Source organism: Euprymna scolopes, chromosome 16, assembly GCF_053919585.1.
Source record: "Euprymna scolopes isolate OS-2025 chromosome 16, ASM5391958v1, whole genome shotgun sequence".
In the NCBI taxonomy this organism is placed as follows: domain Eukaryota; kingdom Metazoa; phylum Mollusca; class Cephalopoda; order Sepiida; family Sepiolidae; genus Euprymna; species Euprymna scolopes.
The window spans coordinates 41,368,438-41,394,071 of NC_136497.1; the positions used below are offsets into that span (position 1 = coordinate 41,368,438).

A 25,634-nucleotide genomic window follows, 5' to 3' on the forward strand; every position below is an offset into this window, starting at 1 on the left:
AGTTCTTAAGACAACAATTTAAAAATAGGACTATTTTTAAAAATTGCTCGATCTTTCATCTAAACACGTTTGCAAATTGTTAACATGTTTAGCTCGAAAGGCATCACCATTATAAAACCATAAAAGGCATTCTAAACTCAACGATAGCATTAGGACATTTTTTTTTTATCCAGCAATCACAACACACCGCTAGAAGATCCATGAAGTCGAGTAGTGTGTCAGAAGAAACAATCTGAAAGTTTTCCACAAAAATTCAGATACAACTTCCATGTGATGTGTAAAAGTTATTTTACGACAGAAAAAAAAAATGCTCAGACGAACTCATAGACTGAAACAAATTTAAGCATTTTATTATATCACATGATTCTAACATTTGGACTCCTAGATTTCAAGATCTGTATCATTAGGATTACTATGCATGATGCATATTTGTGAATAAGTTTAATAAGCACATTTATAAAACTTGTGTGCATATATATATATATATATATTTATACTCACACACACACATACACATACACAATCCCTGTAGTTAAAGTAATATCCAATAGGAACATAAACCACCTGATCCATGTAGGCTATTCACTGGTATCCACCAGCCCTAATTTGATATATGGGGAGGGAAGTCTTTAAATGTTTTAGTGAAGACCCTCAGGTAAGAGAAATGACAAAGATATTTTTAAAGAAATGTTACCGAAGTTAAGGGAGACTTCATTAATGATAAAAAAAAAAAAAATCCAAATCAATATTTATTCTTATCCTCAGAAACGACATTTTTTTAAAGAATCATTTTTTATACCTGTCCTCAAATACATTAGACACTCATGAATTTTTTCAGACGGAAAGGGGGGGGGAAGATGGACGAGTAGTTATAAGTTTCACATCGGTTTTTGTCAATTGTATTCATTTTTTTCTTCTTTCCAAAGAGAAATGAATACAACAGGATTTAATTTATGTGTACAAATTTTCTGTTTTTCGTCTTTTCACATTTTTTTTATTATGACAAGTACAATTTCACTTTTATGCAGACAGACAAGACACTCGGATATAGACACGCAGCTAGATTCACTCTAATTCAGCATAAAAAATCCAATAAATAAAAGAAAATTAAAAATGTTTTGATGAAAATATAGAAAAATGAAAATGAATATAAAAAAATTATGACATCTAAAAATGCTTGAATGGAACAAAATGGTGGGAGATGACTTCCTAATCATTTCCACCGTTTGATGAAAGTGTAGATGAAAAGACATGAAAAGGGCTTGAAGGAAAAGTGTAAGTGCACATGTGTGTGTGTGTGTGTGTGTGTGTGTGTGTGTGTGTGTGTGTGTGTGTGTGTGTGTGTGTGTGTGTGTGTGTTACGTAGTCAAAGTTCAAAGCTCAGAGCTTTAACGTTTAAAAATACTTAATTCCGGAACAATTGTAAATGGAGATATTTTCTGATGAAAAACAAAAACTTGTTTATCTAAAATTTTCAGTCGTTTCATCATTTAATACAGGCGAAACATTTGTATGTGTCGTCTATATTAACAAATATGAAACGCCATATTTTTTGGCTTTTTTAAAAATAAAAATGCTTTTAAAACCTCGTTTGCTTTTGTAGGAAAAAATCTCAATTTATGTGTATGTATATATAATATTACAGAAGTTACGATATGGTACATTTAGTTTCAAGTTGGGCGAGTGAACATACTTGAAAAATATTGGATTTTTATGAGTTATAAACCGCTCACTGGCTTTCAGACATTTGTTTTGATATCTGGAGAAGGGTTCTCTTGAGATTTTTTTTTTTCAGGAGGATCGTTACTAATTGGCTACCAGAAAAAACAGAAATAAAAATATTTAAAAATGGCGAATCTTTACACAGGATTACAGACAGTAAATTACTTTTGTCTACTCTCCCAGCTTGAATCTTAAGGTACTATGTTGATCTGAACTTCTCTGATATTATAAATAAATATAAGTTTATATTATGAAATAATCGAGCACTGCTGGATTCCTTTCTACCCACTGAAACAAAGAATGGTGTGTGTATGTGTGTGTAATAACGCTACCAAATTTGTTTGTGTTGAATTCGGTGAATAATATTCATGGAATCGAAAGTACTCAATACTATGAAAAATAGAGCAGTTATATACAGCTTACATTGATGCTTTCAAGGTTCCGAACTAATTGTCTCTTCAGAAAAAAAAAAAAAATTCGTTAATGAACTAAGCTCAAAATATTCACCCCCATCAAAATTTATATTTTTCAGTTGTGATGCAATTATCAAAATATGTTTAAATGTGCCAGGCAGTGTCATCAGCGAGGGTTCTTGCCAAAATTGCAAGAAGTTTTTGTCTCCACATCGTACTTCTCCCAGGGATCCATTCAGAGTTAATACTCCCTGATCAGCTATTCTGCAGGAATGCACTTGCAGGATTACATAATTACAGGATTTCATAGAGATAATCTGACCTGTTTATGTGTTGACATCATCGCCAAATTTTGATATTCGATCAGGCATCTCCTTCAAAAAGATGAACACCTGCGCTATTCTATAGAAATTAAAAAGAAATTAGAATCTTTGTTTAACAAAAAAAAAAAAAAAAAAATCTTTTAAAGATTTCTACAATCAAATAACATTAAGCTTATTGCATCCCAATTGAAACTTTAAATTTTGATAGGTTATTTATATAAATAGGCTTTCTGAATCATCATTAGGTCGAAATCTTGGCAGTGTTGAGGTAAGATTATATATAATGTTTGTATGTATATATAATGTTTGTATGTATGTCCATGAAAGTCAGCATCTGGTTTGACTATGTATGTTTCTTATTGCGTCTAACTGGGACACAAGATTTCATCTGTTGCGTCTAAACAGTTAGGAACATTATTACATTTCAGTTGAATCGGAATGCACTCTCCGGATCTGCACTGCCACATGCCATCAGGACAATCTGTTGAGAAAGAAGAGAAGAGCATTAGCAGTTGAAAAAATCTAATAACAAAAATAAAACGGACTTAATATTTAACAAAACCTTTGCACAGAAGAGACGTTGCGAGCCTATCCTTGTTTTATCGTTTTTTCCATGGCAGGTGCTCGTCTGAACTCCAATCTCTGGTCCCCCCTCGCCAATCTTTCACGAAAAACACCAGTCTAGCTGAATCCACTGTGAAAAATTTCCCCCACTCTTTATCTGTGCCTAAATCAAAACGTAGATTCCATGAACAAAGCTTCTTTCTTAGAACTGCACGCCTGTGGAACTGTTCCGTCTGCCTGCTTCCCACCGGACTACAACTTGGATTTCTTCAAGTCCAACGTTACCAAATTCCTAATGAACCGCCCCCCCCTTAAGTAAATACTTCATCAAATCTCCACACTAACGTACTGTACTTGCAATAAACCCTTATCCCTGAGTGGCTTCCGGACCTTGATAAGTGGTGACCACCGTGTAAAAAAAAAAAAAAAATTAAAAAAAAGAATAATACACTAAGGCAATTTTATGTCCATACACAAAGCATGTCCATAGTTTTATTTAAAGATAGGATCACCCAAGCTTTAATGTAAATTTATTTTTTGGAATTTCATTTGATATCACAAGACACAAACCAAAATACACTTTCTTGGCCTTTGGGTATAGAATCTATAGTATCATTGCATTCATGCCAGACCTTCATAGAATGGAAATACGTAAAACTTCTACAAAAGTTTTGGACATAAACCACCTCCCCTCCCATAATTAATGTTCTGAAACTCCATTAACTAAAGTACTAAGTACGTTTCAATTTGAGCAAAGATGATACAATATTGCGGCATTTGTGTTCACACCAGACGTTCATAGAATGGAAATATTTTTAAGCACTGCAACAATGCAGAACAAATGGATAGAATTTTTTTTTTATTTATTCTATTTATTTGCTTTATCTGTCATTAAATAACCCATTAGATTGTTGATATGCATTAAAGTTGTCAAATGGAATCTTACAGGTAGGATAATTTTTAAATTCTCAAAATACTCTTCCGCAGTGGGAAATTTTATTTTCTAGATAATCGACTCAGTCATCATCTAACATCTATTTGAAAGGAAATTAAAAGCAAGGCTTTCAATTTTAAAAGAATCAGATTGAATAATATGCTTGGGGATGAACTTACAGATACTAGGGCAGGTCATAACCAACCGATTAGATTGGTTAGACTAGAGGTCAGTGGCCCAAAGTAAGGGGAAAAAATAATTGTTGCAAGTCATCAGGTCACAAACTGCTCAGGCACTAGGATTCCATTCTAAGGAATCACAGGTCGCCACTCACAGCGTATAAATGGCCTAGTTTTATTTTAATACCTTTCTTCATGGGATTACAAGCATTGAATTCGTAGTTATGCTGAAAGAACGAGATACAACTACGGAATTGCCATTGTTCTCGCTAATATATTAGGTTGAGTAAAAAAATCGTGTAAAAATAATGATACAATAATTCTATTTTTGGAATAAAAACCATCACAGCCAACGATGTGCTTTAAGGTTTAGCCAAAATAAAAGTCTTTCGTTTTTTAATCAAAAAATTCTTGACAAGTTTCTTAATTAGTGATATCAACGAGAGTTGCAAACACCATGCACTCTCCTTTATTGCTATATTTTTAATTGTAACATAACAGAAATGGAGAACGCATATGTGGATGGAAAAGCTATTGAGACTATTTACAAGATTTGTTATATATTGGAGCACAGAATAGTGCAGGTGATATGATAGTACAGGATGGAATGATAAAATTTGTCGCCCTAGAAAAGACGATATGATTCCATTTCCATTAATGAAAACCATTTTTTTTTTCCAGATCATCTAGTTGACCAGTTGTGTACAAATCCCAAGAGCGATAGGAGCCTTCTATCAGGTCTCAAAGTGATACAATGTTCAACGAGCGAGATTAAAGATGCACTGCTATACAACTCATGCTCTCTACCGATCAAAGTTATGATAACAAGACCATTGCCAACACCCTCAAAATTCATTGCTGGATTGCCACGAATAACAAAGACATGCCTGGGGTAATGAAAACAAAGTTTTCGGCCGCGGTTATGGTCTTTGGTGTGGTTTCAAGTGAGGGCCACATCATGCCACCTCACATCTTCGAAGTCGGCTTGAAAGTCAACACCAAAGTGTACCTGAATGTGCTGAAGAGTGTGGTTATCCCCTGATGCAATCAGGTGGCCGCTGGCAGACCCTGAGTGTGGCAGCAGGACACTGCATCCGCCCGCAAGTCAAAAGAGACCCAGGTTTGGCTTCAGAAGGAGTGCTAAGACTTTGTACCCTTTTCACTGGCCCCTTTCCTCCCCAAACCTGAATCTGCTGGACTACTTCGTTTGGTCATACATCGAGAACATCACCAACATGACCTCCCACAACAACAAAGCTTGCCTGATCATGACCATCTGCCGAGCATTCATTGAGCTCCTGCCAGCACTTGTGAAAAGGCAAACTACCAGTTTCGGACTCGTATCAAGGTAGTGATTAAGGCTGAAGGCGGCTACATTGAATAAATGTCAGCTTTACTATATAATCAAGTTACCCGAATTAATTATTTCAATAAAAGTTTTAAAACAAAGCTGTAGTGTTGTTTTCTTTAAGGCAACAACTTTATCGTTCTACTCCGTAGATGGAGTAAGTTCTGGGAATTTTTGCCATTATTAACCAGCAAAGCATTACAACTGTCAACCAAGGGAAGTGTCTATCATGTATGTGAACACTGTGTGATGATGTAAAGTAAAACTGGGTCAGTGAAGATTGAGGGCATACGATACATGGAGAGAAACGATAGGAGAATGACATGATAGATGTGTAATGCGAGTCTTAAAGATGTTTAGATCCGATGACCTGAGAGGAAGATTGAAAAAGTGGATGAGATTCTTGGGCTAGATTTAAAACAGTCAAGGTTCAGCGAACAGAGGGTCAAAGAAAACCTGGGAAGAAGTGATAAGGAATCGAAAGGATAAAGACCTGGTCAGAGATGGGTTAGTTTGGAAGTAAATTTCTAAAAATCACTCAAAGTAGACTCACATGTAAAATAGATATGACGATGATGACAGTCAATTTATGTTGATGTTTTATCGATTCTTATTTTGATAACTTTTCAGCTTTATTTTCTTTTGATGTTTCACTTGAAAAAAAAAAAAAAAAGAAAAAAAAAAAAAGAAAAGCGAATGGATCAAATATTTCTGAACTTACTGGTTGAGTTCGTCGTCGTCGTTTCAGGCATTGGTGCTGCAGCAAGAAGACCAGATACTGAAAAAAAAAAAAAAAATTATAAGCAACATATTTCTTTAAGAACAGAAGTCGCATTTTAGTTTTTAATACCCTTATTATAAGAATAATTTTTTTTTTTTAACTGAAGTACCCGTTCTGTCAACATTGGGGAAGAACATTTGTTTTAGAGAAAGGGAAAAACAAAACAAAAAAAATCGTTTTTATGTTCCAGATTTTTGGAGATGGTCGAGGATTTGAATTATTTGGACTACTATTTACAAAAGATTTTACTCACTGTAATTTTTTACCTTCTTCAAATGCGTCTTGTTAAACTTTTCTGTAAGGAATTTTGAATGGAAGCCTTTAATCTATGAGGGTAATTTGATCTCATTCCATCAGCTATGAACGAGTTGAAGTTTTAAATAATTTGTAATTGTATTCTTAGTTTCACACAAAGAGTGTCAATTTGAACTAGTTACTCGTCATTATATTATCCTCTCAGTCATTTACTCCTTTGGGGATCAATGTATGTAATCCATTATTCCAGGTTAACAAAATGACACAACTAGAGGGAGGGTTACATTTGTATGCATTGGATTAACTTTTAAACTAAATACTCAATCATTATATCAGCTGCAAGGTATAAAGGCATCCAAATGTGAGCAATATTTAGTTTTACGCAAAGAGTAAAAATGTGGTTGAATCACATCATGAAAATACATACTACCGATTTTTGTGAAATTTTAAATCGCTATTAAGCATCAATTAATATTCCAAATCTGTTTCTTTAGAGTATTTTAAAAGGTTTTAGGAGTCACCAAACTCATTTCATTCAGAGTCATTAGACAACAATTAAAACATGATTCCCTGAATTTAAATTTCTTGTAAGCCTTAGATTTTAGACATTTTCTAGATTCATGTAATGGATTTTAACCAAAATTGGAATAACGGATTCTAGAGATAAGGTTTAGTATCATTGTATCTTAATTTTGATATCCATAAAGAGACAAAATTAGTGCAAAACTGTTCTGTTGATGGAATTCATTTCACCCGACCTGGGACAGATATATATTAATAACCCTCTTTAGGAAAAACAGTCAATTTTAGTGCAAATACAACATTCCAACTTCCCATCGTTAAATACAGTTTATGTATGCTAATTGTCTTGCCATTTATAGGCATTTAATTTCTCTTAATTCTTGTGTTGATTGCCGGTGGCCTGGAGATAGAATGCTAGTCTATGAAGTCGAGGGTGACTTCATGACCGAGTTTGGATCTTCTGACTAGCAGTAATTATCACTTCCTACATTGATGATTGTGTAGTTGGTTGGTTGGTTTTACGACATATCAACCCTTTTCAGGTCATTTAATGCTGAATCCAGTGATTTGGAAGAAAAAAGTTTTTAATAGAATATATTAGTTTTTTTTTTTTTCAAGTCAGTTTCTATTCAACCCATAGTTGGGACCCTAACAAGTACTACTACACCGAGTCAGAGTGGACCTGGGAGCAATGGTAATTAAGGGGTGGCTCCACCATTGGATATAGTTTAAGATCATATCCAGGACTGATGATTGTGTAAGCATGACACTAGTGTCTGTAGGTATAAAAATAATTATATATATATATATATTGGAACAATTAATTTGAATCAGAAAAATCAGAACTTTGGGGATATTAGAATCGTATTGGAAATATTTGTGCCTATTTTCCGATACCAAAAACGATTCTTTTGTCTCTTATTTGATTTTGTTTAAAAACAATTTTCACTGCTGGCAGTAATGTTAACATAATATTTATTGATTATAAAATAAATTTCAGTAAAATTGAACCTTGAGACTATACTCAAGTGTATTTTTACGTTTGAGAAAATATCTGCACATTTAATGTATTTTTGCGGTAATCAGGAAAAAGATAACTATACTTAAATATTTGGAGATTTATGAAGAATCAGAGAAAATATTGGAATCGCCCCGTCACTAATACACGAGTATTACTTCCCCAATATTTTACTTGTATGGGGAGCATATCAGGGATGGGGGAAAAATGAAAAAAGAAAACGTAAAATAGAAAATGTAAAAAATTAAAAAAAAATCAAACTTACTGGAACATGGAGAATGGTTCAACGTGATATCATCAATTGCCATGTCATTCTGATAATTTTTCCCTCGAGTTGCCGTGAAGGTAACTTTAAGGACAGCATTGCTTGGTAACAGGAGGCAATCCGAAAACCAGTTATCACCCTGGTCACCATTCATATCCCAAAGGACAGTTTGTACTCCAGTGTTTTGGTCTGTAACAGACAGACTGAGGGAACCCATGCCATTACCAAACATATGATAATAAAAGTGAAGACTGCTAGTTTGTTGTGTCTTGAAAGTAGGTGATGTTAACATAGCTTGGTCTCCTTTTTCTCCATCTGAACCTTCAGTGTACATGAAATAACCTACACAAATGAAAAACAAACACCAAAAATGTCAATGCATTACAAAAGTACATTATAATCTGGAGGAGAATTTAAAAACTTAATATATAAATATAAAAATCTTGGAATAAATCGAGATTTATAACTACAAAATCCCTGAGATAATGGTAGTAAACGACATGAGCTGAAAACCTGGGTATTCTGAGTTTAAATCCAATTTGTTCCACAGAAATATATCATATCCACACCTGTCTAACCTCGTGGAGATAAGGTAAATAACTACAAACTTCCTTATGATTATAAGCTTGACAGAAATTGTCTCCCCTCATCTATTACACTGATTTTTTTTTTTTTTTTTTTTGGTTAGCATTTTCCTTCTCAAATGAAACACATTCTTATAAATGGCTCAAAGATCTTAAGTGATGCACTGCTCTGATTGCTGATTTCAGGTTTCACATATCAGCTCAGATAGCTACTCCAACCCGACTCCGGATGTGTCATTTTGAAAGTTATTAGACATTGTGCCAACATTGAAAAAAAAAACCCAAAAAAACCTTGTGTTCTGACAATATACAGCCTTTCTTTTTTAATGACACATCAGCAGGCATATGTTAATAAACCTAAATAAAAGTGTAGTCATGAAGGACATGATAAAATTCAATGTTACTTTGGAGGTCGCCCTGTGATTAGTTTAGAAGAAAAATAAACAGAACAAGTATTCTTAAGTTACATATATTCAACATGCATGATAAATAAAAATTCTCATTTATAACTCAAGTGCAACAACATATGGGTAGGCACAACGAGCTGTAAAGATGCTTGGAAGATTCTAAAATAAGATTCCACTCAACTAGTAGATTGTTTCTTCCTCCACTTTTGGTATTGAAGGTGCTACGAGTGTCCTGGGCTACAAGCGAGGCAACATCGTTGCCTATCTGCAATCTATGCAATCCGATCAAAAAGGTGAAATCAACCAGGTTGGATTCCGGTATCCAACTTCTTCCACACCAACCACATCTTAGTCTCTTGTTTTCCAGAGTCAAAAAAATCCAAATATGTTATGGAATTGATGCAAGTACACTGTATATAGCAGAACTATACGAGATGCACAAGATATCCATAATCCCATCAATACCAAGTTTCTGATAAAGTACAATTTTCTTTGTTTTCATCTGCACATCTAACTGATCATGGCATGATCATTGTTTAGTAGTGAAATTGCTTTTTTAAACTTGAATGTAATAGAAAGAAATAAACAAATCACATTATTTTTAATAACTCCAAAATTCTTGAATCAAGTGATAATTGTATATTTAGATGTAAAGAAATTCATTTTTCTCTGCTTTTGATTTCATTTGTCAACAATAAGACAAGTAGATATTTAGATGGGAAGGAGATAACTAAATTTTATTTTTTTATTTTCCACAAAACCTAACTAAAAGGAAATTTCAATTTTGCTAAACTTGAATTTTTAATAATAATAAAAAAAAAAAAAACTTTATTAGTCATCTAAAAAATAAATAAAAGTTAACTATAAGTTCACCAATGGAAGTTTTGTACTAACAAAGACAAAAGGGTGAATGTTCTCTTGGAAAATAGTATGCATTGGAGAACAATGTTTTAATTTTTGTTTTGTTAATTAAAATTCCTTATTTTGTTTTCACTGAAGTTAAAATTAAAACTTATTTGATAAATTGCAATTAAGAAAATTTAAATGTAAAAAAACTCTTCAGATTTAATGATAAAAAAAGAATAATTCTATTTGTCGGATATTGTGGAATACTAAAATGTATAATTTATTTTTGTTATTTATGGGCGATTATCCTCATCTTCTGTTTCATGTTTCGGCCAACTATTCCTCTGGCCTTCATCAGGTGGTTAACCGCGATGGGATAAGAATGTCAAATTTCCCATTCACAGCAATTACTGCCTTCCATAGCTGTTGTCTCACCACGGTTTGGTTAACTAATCCTCTGACCGGCTTTGGGTGTGATTGAAACCGCTACCTTTAAACAATGCTCACCTGGAATCTTAGATATTCCGTATCTCTGTCCACTGCATCATGGGCCCTAAGGGTCAATCAAGGTTGGATTTTTTTGGTCTCATAAATCCACATTTTTATATTTTGTGCTTTCATTGTCGGGTCCATACCAATTGTTATATCATTGAATTAATTTTTGACGACGGCCAGAGGAATAATTGGCCAAAACATCGTGAAACAACTAAAAGATGAAAATGAGAGTCCACAAATGAACAAAAATAAATTATACAAATTACTCACCTCAAAAAGAATTCAAAAATTTATTTAATACTAAAATGTAGTTACACTTCTATCGCAATATTCAGTTGCAGCCTGTAATACGATTAGTACAAGATAAGTAAAACTTGATCGAATTACAAACCGTCTGACGATTCTGCATACTTTATAGTCATCCATTTATCTGAAGGTTCTAGCTACAGAGGAAGCCAAAAACCTGGTCTCACATATGGGAATGTAAAAGCCACTAAACACAGGATGCAAAGGATATGTAACATGGTTTGTGTATTTTTTGGACTACTATTCTCGTGGTTGATATTTTCACAACATTACAGCCGATATAACTTCTGACCTCCTTCAGGTGCAGCTTTCCAAAGTTGGAAATCATTGTAGAGCTCTGAAAACCAATACAGAATTTCTAAGAGAAACCTTTAAATCAACACGAGTTAACTCTGTCCCGTGGGGAGGCATTGTAAATAGGAACACGAGTTGATTTTCCTTATCGTGTCAACCAGGCCAAGATACCTTATACAAGTTAGATATTCCTTTACATCTCTCACAGATCCTTAATGCTCGTCTCAAGCTGGAGGTTAGGACATTGTGGGATGGTGAAGAGTAGTAAGTGATTGTGAACGCTTGGACAATCGGCATTATTGGAGAAAGAGTGGCAAATGCAAGGGTAATAACTAAGTTTCACTTAGTGATTCGTTACTTTTTAAACAGAGAATTTTAGATGATGAAAACTTACGCATCTAATTAGATTATGTCGAATAATTAAAAAAAACAAAAAAAAAATAGTATCTATAATTAGAAAAATAGGTGATGATAGTTGCAGAAAAAATTTTATGTTTATTTAGAAGCACACTTATTTAAAAAACAAAAATACAGAAAGATCTTTATGGTGTACATACTCGTCACAGAATGAAGATGTCATATTCGAATAATTACAAAAATTGATCCAGTAGTTTTTTAAACTAAAATCAAAATTTTGCTGCAATTTAAAAACATTATCTTTCATCTCGTAATTAATGATACAGATAAAATTTTCAATGATTTTTTAAAAAAGTGCAACAGAATGTACATTACATAAAATAAATCCAAGGTAATTTTTTGATTCAATTTAAATTAAATTTTTGTACCTTACTTTGTAAAATTTATAAAAGTGCACTTTGAAGATAAATAAATTTCAAATTGAATCTTACACCTTTATTTTTAAAGCCTATAGTAAAACCATTTTGTTTAACAATTTTCATGCCTTGAATGAAATGCTTTTCTAACTTGTTAATTTATGAATAAATAAATTCAGAATGCTATAACATTTTTCAAAATGATCTAATTCTCTATATTCAGACAAATGTGATATATTTATGTGTTCGTTAATTAAGTTTATTCAATATTTGGTAGTCATTTTGTATTGCTTATTTTCTTTATTTAACATTTTTAATTATATTTTAAACTTTGTCACGTGTAATAAAGTCTTATGATTAAAAATGATCGCAGATCATTTTAAACAAAAAGTAAAATTCCCTTGCAACTACGCCACTTTTTTTATGTTGAAGGCAGTGTCGTGTTAAAAAAAAAAAGCTAATATCTAATAAACCGTGTACATTTCCACCGTCCCAAATTCTCAAATAAAAAAAAATGAAATGATGTTGAATTACTTCCCTTTCATCGGTCACTGTCTACAACAGCACCGGCACCGGACATTTTATGTGATCGGCGGTCTCCTCACCAAATTCGCACGGCTATTTACTATGACTTCAAATGCTAGTAAAAAAAGCCTGTTAGGGTAACAAGCCCATCTCCATGTGGAGGAAATAATTGTCGAGCGTGCGCGCGTTTAACATCCACGCAGACGGAGTCGATGTTACAGCATGCTGCCTTGTGGTTGACAGATTTGTTTGGGCACAAAATGACCTTTTTATACATTTCAACCGGCTCCATGGAAACCTTCAGAAAAAACATTTTAAACAATTTGTTTTCCTTGTAATCTGATTGGATGAAAAGAATAACGTTCTTATGATATAAGATGCTTCTTACAACGTCCGCGTGAACAGGTGAAGTTTTGCTTATAAGTCCATCGAATTTGCATGGATGGAGAAAGGGAAATGTATGCACAGCTGAAACGATGTTTATACATCCGCGCGTGCGCAACTGGGTTTTACAGTTGGGGCAGCGCGCCATTATTCTGTTTGAGTAATCTCGCCACGGCGGCGTCGGGGCTACGATAACTATATAAAAAGATAAATTTACATAATTCTAAGGGAAGCAACTTTTGACACACATAAAAGAGATAGGAAAGCGATCCGCATAAACCTAGGAAGCCGGGAGGCACGATCTGTGGAAACATCAGGTCGCCAGTCGTCTTAAGACGTTACAGAAAAAGCGAGCCCGATGCACCCGCCTTTCAGAACACAGAGCCAAAATCAGACATGATCAATAGATACCAATGATGAAAGAGGTAACAAATTTACATAATATAAAGGGAAGCAACTCTTACCTTCTTTGTTGCCATGACGATCACGTGATGGTCCGGTCTCAGTTGATGGAGTATCTCCTTTTCCTCGCAACCAAGTAAATTCAGTACCTTTCGTTCTGTAACCACATTTGTATGGATTTTCGAAAGCGCACGTCACATTGTTGTAAATGACTAAGTAAAAAATAAAAATAAAAAAATAAAATAAAATAAAAAATATGAAAATCAAGTAAAAGAACTAATTAAAAAATCGTAACATGATTTATTCAAACTAATGAGTTGATGGATTTGTTTTAAAAATCCATAAAGATTCGGAAAAGTGGTTAAAATATGTATAATAAATAAACGTTACCAAAGGCAAGATGAGTTACTCTTCGACCTAGCTGGGTAGGTTTTTAGTGTTTTTACTAAATGTAAAATGTTTATTCAGTTTGAAAAACAAGCAATGTCAGCTGTTAAATGACCACAAGAAAAATATACGGCAGCCATTTTTGTGGTCGCGTACCGACATGTCTTGTTTTTGAGTTGAATAAAGTAAAAACTTGAAAAACTTACCCACCTAGGTCGAAGAGTAATTTATCTTGCCTTTGGTGACGTTTATTTGTTATATATTTGATTTGACTACTTTTTCGAATCCATGCATTGTAAAGCAAACCGGAACCGATGATTATGAAATATATAGTCTAGGCAACATGACATAAGAACATCTTGTTTTTATAAACTGTACCAATTAGAAGGTGTCTCTTTAAAATAAGCGAGATACAAAAATAGCCTTTTTTGTTTTGGGAAGGTGCAATTTACATTGGCATTTTTATTCTTTTTGTTTAGTTTAAATTTTATATTAGTTGCGTGTGTGTATTATAATTTAATAAATGCATTCATTTTGTTTTAGAAAAAAAAAACAGGACATTCCTATTCATGCAATTTTTCTGCCCATTTTAAAACATACAATTTTTCATAGTATATATCAATATATAAAATTGCCTACATTCTTATATACAACTCAAATTCTTTTATTTCATCAAATAGATCTAAAAAAAATTAAAAAAAAAAAAAAAAAGTCCTAAAAATTCTTGTGCTATTTTTTTTAATTCAGTTTATTCTAAATATTTTTTTACGATGCTTTTAAGCAATTTGTTTTTCAGAAAGAATTTTATCATTTACAATATTACTAAATATTAAATTACTCTTATTAAAAATAGAATTTATGAATAGTCAATTTTATTCAAAATGTGCCTATAAAGCAAATGAAGTGCATCCTTATTACATACACAGTTTAATAGGTCAAAGATGTGACAAGGGAAGTAACTCTAACATTTTAGGATAAATTCTCTCCCTTGTTTACTTACCACAAGGGTTGATTTCATCGCTGCCATCTTTACAATCCTGTTTGCCATCGCAAAGTTTCACATTATCGATGCACCTTCCAGAACCACATTTGAACTCGTCGTTATGGCACACTACAAAGCAAAAGAAAAATCAAAGAAAATGGGTTAGACACAAATCTAGATAATACATTTCAATCAGAAATTTTCGAAAGACGTTTGAAAAATTTGTTACCAGTAGTTGAAGTTTTAATTACAAATATATAAAGTCATTAAAATCACATAAATTTTATGTTCTATGGTCGAAACATAAAACCAATTATGATAGTAGAAACAAAAGGATTCAAAACTGCCATTGCTCTTGCTACGAGAAAAAAAAAAGCCTCGTCTCTGAATTTTGATTTTCTTGAAAAAAAGGTGTTTCACCTGTGAGGGAACAAACTGAAATGATATCAGTTTTCAAGAACACCTTGATTAGACCCAATAGAACAGATTACGGTTCATCACAGCTTATTGTAACTTCGCATGGCTCAAATTTATGAAGCTCTACCCTTTACAGAGATTCATAATCTACCAGGCTTGGTAGAGTTTCACGACAAATTGTGAGTAACAAGTACATATATTTTAAGCTCTTTTTCATGTCCATTTATAATTGTCAACATTTAAATAAGTTTGTAAAATTGTATTTGATTGAACTTCACCTTTGTGTTCTATAGACTTCAAACTTAGTAATTATATCCTTTAATGTTGCAGGAAATTACTTTTCTACCAAACTGGATATAATTTTCGTGTTTTTATTCAATTTAACATGTTTATTCAGCTCGAAAAGCATACAGTGTTTACCGATGTATTTGAAAATTTAAAATGGCGGCCGACTCTCTCTCTGTAAGTTCGGAAAAAGGTGTAATAAATAATAAACTAGACAAAATACTGTTAGACATTTGCTCAAGATATGTTACCATGACATAACTTGACATATATTCGGTGGTTTTTTAATAGTATTTTGTCTAGTTTATTATTTATAACACCTTTTCCCGAACTCACCGTGTTAAAGAGAGTCGGCCGCCATTTTGAATTTTCCAATACATCGGTAAACACTGCATGCTTTTTGAGCTGAATAAACATGTTAAATTGAATAAAAACACGAAAATTATATCCAGTTTGGTAGAAAAGTAATTTATCTTGCCTTTGATAACGTTTATTTGTTATATATTTGTTTTTTGACAACTTTTTCGAATCTATGTGTACAGTAATACAAACCCAATATTGCTTATTCATAAGAACACACATATATACACACAACGTGGCCCTTCTTGCATCAACTCTAACATGTTTGGATATTCCGGGCACTAGAGAGAATGTTAGACCAAGACAGACATGGTTCCATATAACTGCATGTAACTTGGCTGATGTGAACTATTTGGACAAGGATAGCAGGCATGAAAATGAGATTAAATTCTTAAATTGTTATTGTAAAAATATAAAAATCACTAGATTGAGAAGTTGGTATTGAAAAAAAAAAAAAAAAAGTGCAGCAGCCATTAGTTTCAAAATTTAAGATACACATAAAAGCATAACTTTTTTTTAGTGTAATCACTTTTATTGCAATTATACTGTATTATTTTAATATATATAGTCTTATATTTCATTACATTGTTTTTTGTTGTTGTTGTTGTTGTTAATACATAGAATCATAGAATTTTTCCTGATAACGGGACAGTTTACCATTTGGTCAGTTGAACCATTAGTTGAATTAGCTACATGGTCGTCCAAATAAAAAGGTGACTCGGGAGTTCATTTTCTCTTTACCCCCTATTCGATCTGACCAACAAATCGACGTCTGTCAGTTGCTGCCTCTGTTCAGGCCTGTTTTTGAAATGCGGTCAGTCATTCCTTTGTTTAGATAAGTTTTGTTTGACATGCTATTTTGACAAAATCTCGACACATTTCTAAATCAATTTTTCATATATTAACATGTTAGGAAGATTTAACGTGCACACATTTAGTGCATAACTTGTGATGCAGTTAATCCTGTTATATTTTAAAATTTTAGTTCTTATCTCTCGTTTAGGTATTAGAATATGTAAGAAACTGATAATTCTTAGGTCAGAAAGAGTTTGGTTTAGTCTTCAGTTTCAATCATAACAATCATCGTAAAATTGAGATGCAGTGGGGGTTTGAATCACCAAGAAAAGGTTTGGAGCCCCAATTTATATGAAACTGGCAAGCGACAAAATCCCACCTCTTCATTACAGATATCCCTTGATGCTGGAAAATTTTTTACTCTAATAGTTTCTTTCTTAAAACTGCTAGACTTTGGAATGCCTGCCCAGGTCGCTGCTTCCCTGACTGTACTGACATGCAGAAGTTCAAGTGTAATGCAAACAGAATTCTCGCTGCTTAACTCCCTACATAGTGTAGATTTAGTCCCAAATAGTAGCCCTTTACGTTTTAAGTGTCACTGTGCCAATGTTTGGGGCGAAATAAAAAAAGTGTATGAAGAGAAAATGAACTTACCACAACTCGTTTCATCACTGAAATCCATACAGTTAATCTGCCGATTACATTTTCCAGACGAATGATAACATAGATCTCCAGATGCACAAGCCAACCAGTTTTTATCACAGGCTGTATAAAAAAAAAAAAAAAAAAAAAAAAAAAAATCACTGGTCAGTTAGTATATCATACAGAGCATCGCTTATTTTATTAATAAACCCACTTCAACATAAAAAAGGATATTTTAAACCTTAGTGAAATAGAGTGAGGTCCCTTTTGTCTATGTAAAAAATATTTTTGGCATAAGTGTATAGAGTATGATCCACCCGATTTGGATGATGACATGTATAAAGATAAGAACGAACCAATCAGGTATCAGAATCACTGTATAAAATATATTGAATCACTGAATTTTTCAGCCATAGCCTTTTGCCTTGACAAGAGAAGAGGGCCACTGCTGATCGTGACTGGATTGATACTAGCATTCTTTATAATTCAAACTACATTTAATATTCACAATTGTACAATTACCTTTTCTCTGCAATAGAGAAATTTTGATTTTTTTTTTTCCGATTACAAGAATGGCTCTCTACTCAAAAGTCTAGAAACGGTTCAGAATCCAGCTTGTGTAAAAGCTGAATTTTGAACCGTTTTGACACATCTTTTTCTGTTATAACACGATATGCACTTGGATATACATTGGATCTATTTTAATTTTTGTTGAAGATTAACGTCTTTGCTAAACACTTATTTGTTTTCTTGGTACAAACAAAGAATGCTCCAGAAATCCTGGTCTGAAGAAAGTTACAGTTTAAACAAATTTTTTATATAACTGAAAATAAACATCGTCTGACAATCGGTATAAACGACTTTGATACCATTTTGTGTACAATTTGACAATATATGAACATAATTTAAACGTTACTCTAATTAAAGTTATAAAATCGTACAAGGTCATTTACTAATATATAATTTCATGCAGCTTTCTGTCAACTTTTAGAGGTGCAGCATTTTGTTTCATTAAATTTTATTGAAAAATATTCTTATATATATTTTTTTTAAATTGGCAAAGTTTGGAAGTGGATATTCCAATAAGCTTAAATTCTTAGAATTTAAATTTCGATATTTTTTTTTCTAATATTAAACTTGTGATAACATCACGTGTTGCCATTTTTCCTGCTTCAGTAGGATATTACAACAGTACAAAACCAGGGTTGTAGAGTTTGAAGGTATAAGATCAAACCGAGATTACAAAAATTGCAGGCTTTATATTTAAGTTTTCCAATATTCAGACTTGATTATTTCAATATTAAAATTTGAGCAACTACTACTATTCTTATAGGTTAGATTCAGACCAAAACCTCCAATTTCATAAACCTGTATAAAAATGCTTGTTATTTTGATGCATATGTGCAATTTGTTTCATTTGCAATTATGAACCTTTGGTAGCCAATTACTGTGGCGTTTCCATAAAGGGTTGATATGCGATTTGGGGCAAGTTTTAAAAATTGCCAAACTATTTGTAGATTATGGCTCATTAATATTTAAGTGAAGATTTTTAAAACCAAAAACATTCCTAGTCGCTTATCTTGCTCTAAACATGTAATCCACAATAATCTGCAGTCATTTTCTTTTTTTAAATTTTAAATAAATGTAAAAACAGAATTATCGCTTTTGGACTGACAAAGTTTTATCCCCGAGACTGGTTCTTTTAAACAGAGAGGATGTGCTCTGTTTGGAAGGAGAGAAAACTCGTCCCATTCATATGCAGAAATTCAAAACTAAGCTCTTTTCAAACCACTGGTAAGTAAACCCCATTTTCTGTATATTATTTATATAACTTCTCTATCTATGACCTTGGAAACATGTTCTTATTTTGTAAGGATTTTAATGCCTTATCACTTTAGTAATTATGTATATATTATTTATTTATTTTTACACCCTTGCATACCTTTTGCATCCCTGTTTATGCTTGTTTTTCACAAACAATATGTATCTAAATCCAATTGTTTTTCATTATAGTCGTTTTCATTTTCCTCCGACTCTCATTGTCACCCACAATAATACAACACAGAAAATGGCAGTCTTGTATATAGGAAAAAATACATCTAAACACATGAGCACTAAAGATGTAAAAGATAGGATTAAAAGTGTTCATTAGGTTGTAAAATATTTTTAAAATCATCCCAAAATGATGCTAACCATAATCCAAAGCAGTGATTCATTTTTTCTTTTTTTTAAGAAAAAATGATGAAAGTCTCTTCCGATTGTTTTTCTATTAGCAGAAAGTGTAAAACTTAAACTTACTTAGATTCAAACAGGCTCCTGTCTTTATACTGACATCGTCAAGCACAATGAAAGGTCGAGGTGTCGAATCGGGTGGAGCTCCAATGATATCAAAATAGACTTGTGTGTTCACTTGCTCAGAGACAGGAAGGGGGACTTGAGCTTTTGACCATGCTGTAGCTTTGTGTTTGGAATACGACCACAAGATTTTAGTTTCTTTTCCATCTGAAAAGCTGACCTTTTAAAGAAAAAAACAGTAAATATAATAGCAGTAATCTGGGAGCTCCCAATAATTTTATTTTTGTCCCTTCACTTAAAATGTTGTCAGACAATTATGCAGAGTAAAAATTTCAAACAAATACACAAACATTAATGTGGTCTAAACATAAACTCCATCAAAATTTTATTTTTAGTGTTATATTAAATGATAAACTACTCCTTTCAGTGTGTCCAGAGTCAACAAGACTACCAAATTTAGTAGTCAGTGCTGCTGTATATTTGGCAGGTGACCCTGTGAACAGAAGCATTCGATGGGTTGCACGCATGCAAATTAATTCCATTTGAGAAATGCAAAGTTTCTACCATTGTCTATTGAAATGCATAATTTGACCTAAAACATAAGTATCAACACAACAAAAAGCGAACAGGACATGTGAGAGTGTGAGGACAAGCTGACACATTTTTCTTCACTGTCAAAACATCCGCACCACACTCCCGCCACGTGCCTTCACTTTTGTGAACACCCGTCATACTAAATCGAAAAAGGTTATCATTGAGAATAAAAATATTTTTATAACCCAGCTGTGTTGTGTTTTATTCGCTGCCAGGTGTATATATAGTAGACAGTGAGAAAAGTTGATTAAAAAATTATACAAAATAAAAAATACATTGAACGACCAGACGCATAACTAAATAAACAAGGACTGCCAATCTGGAACAATATACTATAGGGTTGCTTCCTAGCTGAATAGGATTGTTTTCAAGTCAAATGTTAACTAATTCTTGTTAAGCCATCCTCTTAATCAAATTCTGCCTAGTTTCAAACAGTCACCAATCTTCAGTATTGTCTCACTGTGTACATGACTAACTCGTGCACAATTCTCCTCGAGTGGCTTTTGACTTGGTCTGTGACTCGTAAAGACGTATAGAAAAAAAGTCTCGGGAGAAGTCGAAACGGTTAGCTTATAAGATTAGTGTGCATTCTGAGTTCTGATTGGCTGTTAGTCAATGAGTAGATAATCTATATAAATAAAACAGATACATTTGTGTATAAATATTTAACCAATAAACTCTTAAACTACTGGTCAGTAATGCACCAACAAGTTGGCAGCCTTCATGAACTAAAATTTGTCATATTGTACAAGATAAGTAAACAGTAAAATAGAAGGTCTTCCAACCTGAAGAATAGCAGTTGAATCATATTGGAAGTAAAACTGTAAGCAATGTGGCAGGTTTTCAGATTTCAAGTCGAATGTCATCCGTTGGCTCCAAGGATCCGTCGTTTTGTGATACGTCGGTGCATAAGCAACCATTCCTGGAAAAAAAAAAATATATATATATTAAAGTTGGTAAAATTTGGACAACTTCATAATAGTGATTGCTATACAACATTTACTACATTGTCTTCACAGAAATTTGTCTAATAAACTGAAACTTTTCGTGTTCTTTCGACCGTTATCACTCTTCACACACATCGAAAAATGAGATCGTCTGATCAGCTGAGATAGTGATTAGTAATTGCTCTGATGTTGCTAAGATAAACATTATGAAATTGAAATGCATTTTTCTGAAATAAAATTGTCATCTCGTCGACTAAAATAGTAAAATTATAAATACATTTCGTAAAATAACTTTCGTTTTATTGATTTACACTATAACCGATCAGTTGAGGAGAGGTTTGTTAAGCAAGATCACCAGTAAATTAAAAATAAAAACAATTTTTTAAAGACTATAAGATCAAAGTATAACATTAATATTTAGCTATCATAAATGAATAGAGATCACCGATTCATTATATAATATTATGTACTTAAGTCAATCATTACAAACTCTAATAGGTGCTTCACGAGAGGGAGATAACAATTACATAATTGAAAAATAAAAAAATACAATTAAAATAAAGGTAAAATTCTTAAAAATCTAAAACTTCTGAAAGCCCAGTAAATTCAGAAAAATTTTGTCAGAAAGTTAAAACAAAACCAAACAAATATTAAAACAAGTTTAGAAAACATTTTTGAAAAACAATCTGAAAACAGATTAGCAATTTGAACTCTAAGAATTAATGAGGAACAAATTGAAAATGACATGTTGTAATGAGATTTGATTAGTTGAAATAAAACGAATTTTTTTTTTCCTCGTCGGCTTATACACTCTTACTCTAGATACCTCGGAGAATTTCCCAGAAAAACACGGGATTCTGAGAAGGAAAAAACACAGTGACCAATTTAAATTAATTTGAAAACCGTTATTATTAGGATAAAATGTAAATTTATTTTTTAAAAATGTTGTAAAAATTGATTTATTTTAAGAAAAAATAAAAACGTTCCAGTAGCACATTTACATTCAGATTAATATTATTCAATTACATTGATTTGTTTTTAAGTTTTTTTGTTTTTTTTAATTTCCTGAATTCTGTTTAACATTTTAGAGAAATTGGTGCATACAAATTCAGTGAATCGTTCCATATTTTTTCTCTTTGCAAGCATTTTCGATTTGATTCATCAAATCATTAGACTGAGTTAGTCTGTGTTTTTATCTGTACTGAATTTTATTGTTTAGTTTTTAATGGATGTTATTTAGAACTGTAAAACGAGAATCTATCGTGGTGGGATGTCGCACTTCAACAAAACACAGCAAGAAAGCCACATACAGAATTTAAATGGCTAAAGCCTAACTGCCTAAAACTTAACCTGCATGATGATTTGAACAATTAAATCAAAAATACTAAGAACCCCCCCCCCCCCCCAAAAAAAAAAACCAAAGAAAACTGTGCAACTTGTGTAAAGGAACAGGATTTATGACACTCCTACAAGGGCAAGGTTAGACATAAGTTTGGTTTTTAATGAGAAGTAAGGCTAACTCCTTAAAAATGGGTATTTAAATAAAAATTGACTCAGTCTAGAAGGATTTCTCCTTCATTGACTGGAAACCAACAATGAAGAGTAATATAAGAATAGATATATTTTGCTTCTAACCAAAAGCATAATCAAAATGCTACAAGAAATTCTATTTCCTTAACCTTTATTCTTGAGTGGCTCTTGGGCTTGTTAAGTGGTGACTCAATAATACAAAATATGTAAATTTTGATTCCTATTTGGCTTTAAGCAGTTCTTGAATACATGAAATATATGAAATCTACACACGAATTTTTTTATTTATGCAAAGTAAAATACAATGATAAAAATTAAGTGAATACATTCTATTTGGTCAAAATTCTGCTTTTAAAGTAAAAATGAAAAAGTCTTTTCAATTATTGCATTTGACAATGCAATCAGACTATTTTGTAAAATAAGTTTCAACATCTTCCACCCTGTGATCACCGATTTGAATATTGTAAAAAAATATTAACTGTTGGATTTTTCAAGGGTGGGGGACAACAACAGACAGACGCCACGCTAGACGATCTGAAAATCACCCCTGCTCGGGTGCATGCTATCATAAAAAACCATGACACTTCAAAAGGATGTGGACCTGATCTCATCCCAACTGTGCTATTAAAAATGTGCTCAGCCGAAGTAGCTCCAGTTCTCTCCAAACTCTACAACAAATGCCTTAATGAATCTTGCTTTCCGGGCTATTGGAAAACTGCGTCTGTGGTACCAGTATTCAAGAATTCTGGCAAAAGAACAGCCCCATTAAATTATCGCCCCATTAGCCTCCTCCCACTTTTTGCCAAAATATTTGAGACCATAATTAACCATGCTCTAGTCCATCACCTTACTTCTGACTGACCAACAACATGGATTTAGATAAGCCCGTTCCACAGCAGACATCCTAACTAATCTCTGAACGTATATACAATTCATTGGACAAACCAGGGAAGGACAGAGCGGTAGCTCTAGATATATCTAAGGCTTTTGACAGGGTATGGCATGAGGGTCTCCTCAGGAAAATTAGATCATACGGTATCACTTGTAGAATACTAAACATAATTAAATCCTTCTTAGATAAGAGAAAAATCCAGATTGTTCTGGACGATCGTACATCTAAACAATCTATATATATAAAAGCGAAAATGTATGTATGTATGTACGCTTTTCCTCGATGTCCACAAAAGGCTTCTTTCAGAGAAGTGCTTGCTCGGTTCACAACTTCTTAAAACTTTTTATATCATCTATAAATTGTAATATCTCAGAGTTAACCACGGAGCTCGCCTGTCTATTTAATTTTATTGACTTTCAAACGTTAATTATTCCACATTTCCCGCATCGGCACGCATTACATTCGGTTTTCGGTATAAAAAAAAGCGAAACTCGACTCTAATCACAGGCCGAAAGCCAGTTGTCTCAAGAGAGCTAAGTAGCGTTTGTTCAATGTCGACTTCGTCATATCAGACTGTAGCTTTCATTTCGCTCCTCCTAATAAACAGGGAGCGAATTTTTAAAAACATACACACCGATTTATTCACCTCATTCAAAACTGTCCCGCAGAAAATACTAACTGCTGAATACCTATCGCCGTCACGTCAATCAAAAACGCGCACCTGTTTTTTTTAACACTTTACTATTTTCCAACTGCACGTCGTGAAGGCTTCTTTTTTTTTTCACATTTTAGGGGGTTTTTTCACATACCCCGAAAAACACCCGGGCAACGCCGGGTACCCCTCGCTAGTATGATATAAATGCGGGAGGGCCCCAAGGGTCTATCCTTGGACCTCTGTTGTTCCTAATATTCATAAATGACCTCTCCGACAAGATTGCCTCCGAGATGGGTATATATGCTGATGGCACCACACTCTATAACAGGCACGGCAGGAAAACAAATGAACACTTATCTAAAGAATTGGCAGAAACACTAGAGGATGACCTCCAATCTGTAGTGGAATGGGGACAAAAATGGATGATCACGTTCAATGCTGCCAAGACTAAACTAGTTTCTTTCAATAATTGCAAGAAACCTTCTCTGCCACCAATAGCAATGGCCAACGACACTTTATCTGAGAGTACATCTTTCAAACTCCTTGGCCTAACGTTCACAGAAAACACGAGTTGGAACAATTACATTGAAAGCATTGCCAGGGCTGCTGCAAAAAAGCTAGGCTCTCTCTACCATGCTAGAAAATTACTAACACCCGAAAGTATCCTGTACCTCTATAAGGCCACTATTCGCCCATGTATGGAGTATTGCTGTCATATTTGGGCTGGTGCATCTGCTACTAGTCTCTCTCTCCTAGACAAGGTTCAAAAGAGAGTCGCCAATGTGATAGGTCCTGAAGTGGCATCTAAGCTTCAGCCTCTGCCCCATCGACGAAATGTTGCATCCCTCTGCCTGTTCTACAAGTATTTTAATGGAGAATGCCATGACGAACTGGAAGCACTTGTATCCCCATGACGTAAACATCCTCGACAAACCCGACAGGCAGCTAAATCTCACCCCCACACAGCAGAGATCCCTAGATGTAAAAGATATTTCTACTCCAGTAGTTTCTTCCCCAGAACCACTAAACTTTGGAATTCCCTGCTAGGTCTCTGCTTCCCCAACAGTACTGATGTGCAGAAGTTCAAGTTTAACATGAACAGACATCTTGCTGCCCAAATCCCCACACAGTACCCCAGTAGATGTTACCCCTGATAGTAGTCCCTACATCAAAGTGGCAATGTGCCTTGTTTGGGGTGAAAATGTAATAAAAAAAAAAAAAAAACTGCTAATGAAACCATCTGACAAGCTTCGATGTCTGACCTTTGCTCCAAATCCGAGATGGAACACATACATCAAATTCTTTGGTAAGGTCACTGGAAAAATGGTGGGATTCTTCTACTGCTCCAGTAGATATCTCACTAGTTTTACACATTATATATCTGGAAGTTTGCAGTCTTTGTGAATTTAGGAGGCTTTATTTAATCCATGGGCCATTTCACAACTGATATTTGGTAAAATTCAGTTGTAAAGTTACACTCTTGTGGAGGTTGAAGGCTCAATCCTTAGTGTGG

The 25,634-nt window shown here is 33.4% G+C and overlaps 1 protein-coding gene across 6 annotated transcripts in view; it reads right to left on the reverse strand.

Annotated features, from left to right (window-relative positions):
* Nucleotides 1-1,286: 1,286 nt before the first annotated feature.
* The window catches only part of LOC145295925 (uncharacterized), a 425,549-nt gene continuing 401,201 nt past the window's right edge, over nucleotides 1,287-25,634 (reverse strand). For all 6 annotated transcript variants that reach the window (XM_080141748.1, XM_080141743.1, XM_080141742.1 and 3 more), the window contains 8 exons: nucleotides 20,883-21,019; nucleotides 19,507-19,723; nucleotides 17,221-17,331; nucleotides 14,728-14,838; nucleotides 13,403-13,552; nucleotides 8,325-8,666; nucleotides 6,205-6,261; nucleotides 1,287-2,939 (listed from right to left, as the gene is read on the reverse strand). In XM_080141748.1, coding sequence (XP_079997874.1) covers nucleotides 2,824-2,939; nucleotides 6,205-6,261; nucleotides 8,325-8,666; nucleotides 13,403-13,552; nucleotides 14,728-14,838; nucleotides 17,221-17,331; nucleotides 19,507-19,723; nucleotides 20,883-21,019 — 1,241 coding nt within the window. In that variant the 3' untranslated portion in view covers nucleotides 1,287-2,823. The remainder of the gene's footprint in view (nucleotides 2,940-6,204; nucleotides 6,262-8,324; nucleotides 8,667-13,402; nucleotides 13,553-14,727; nucleotides 14,839-17,220; nucleotides 17,332-19,506; nucleotides 19,724-20,882; nucleotides 21,020-25,634) is intronic.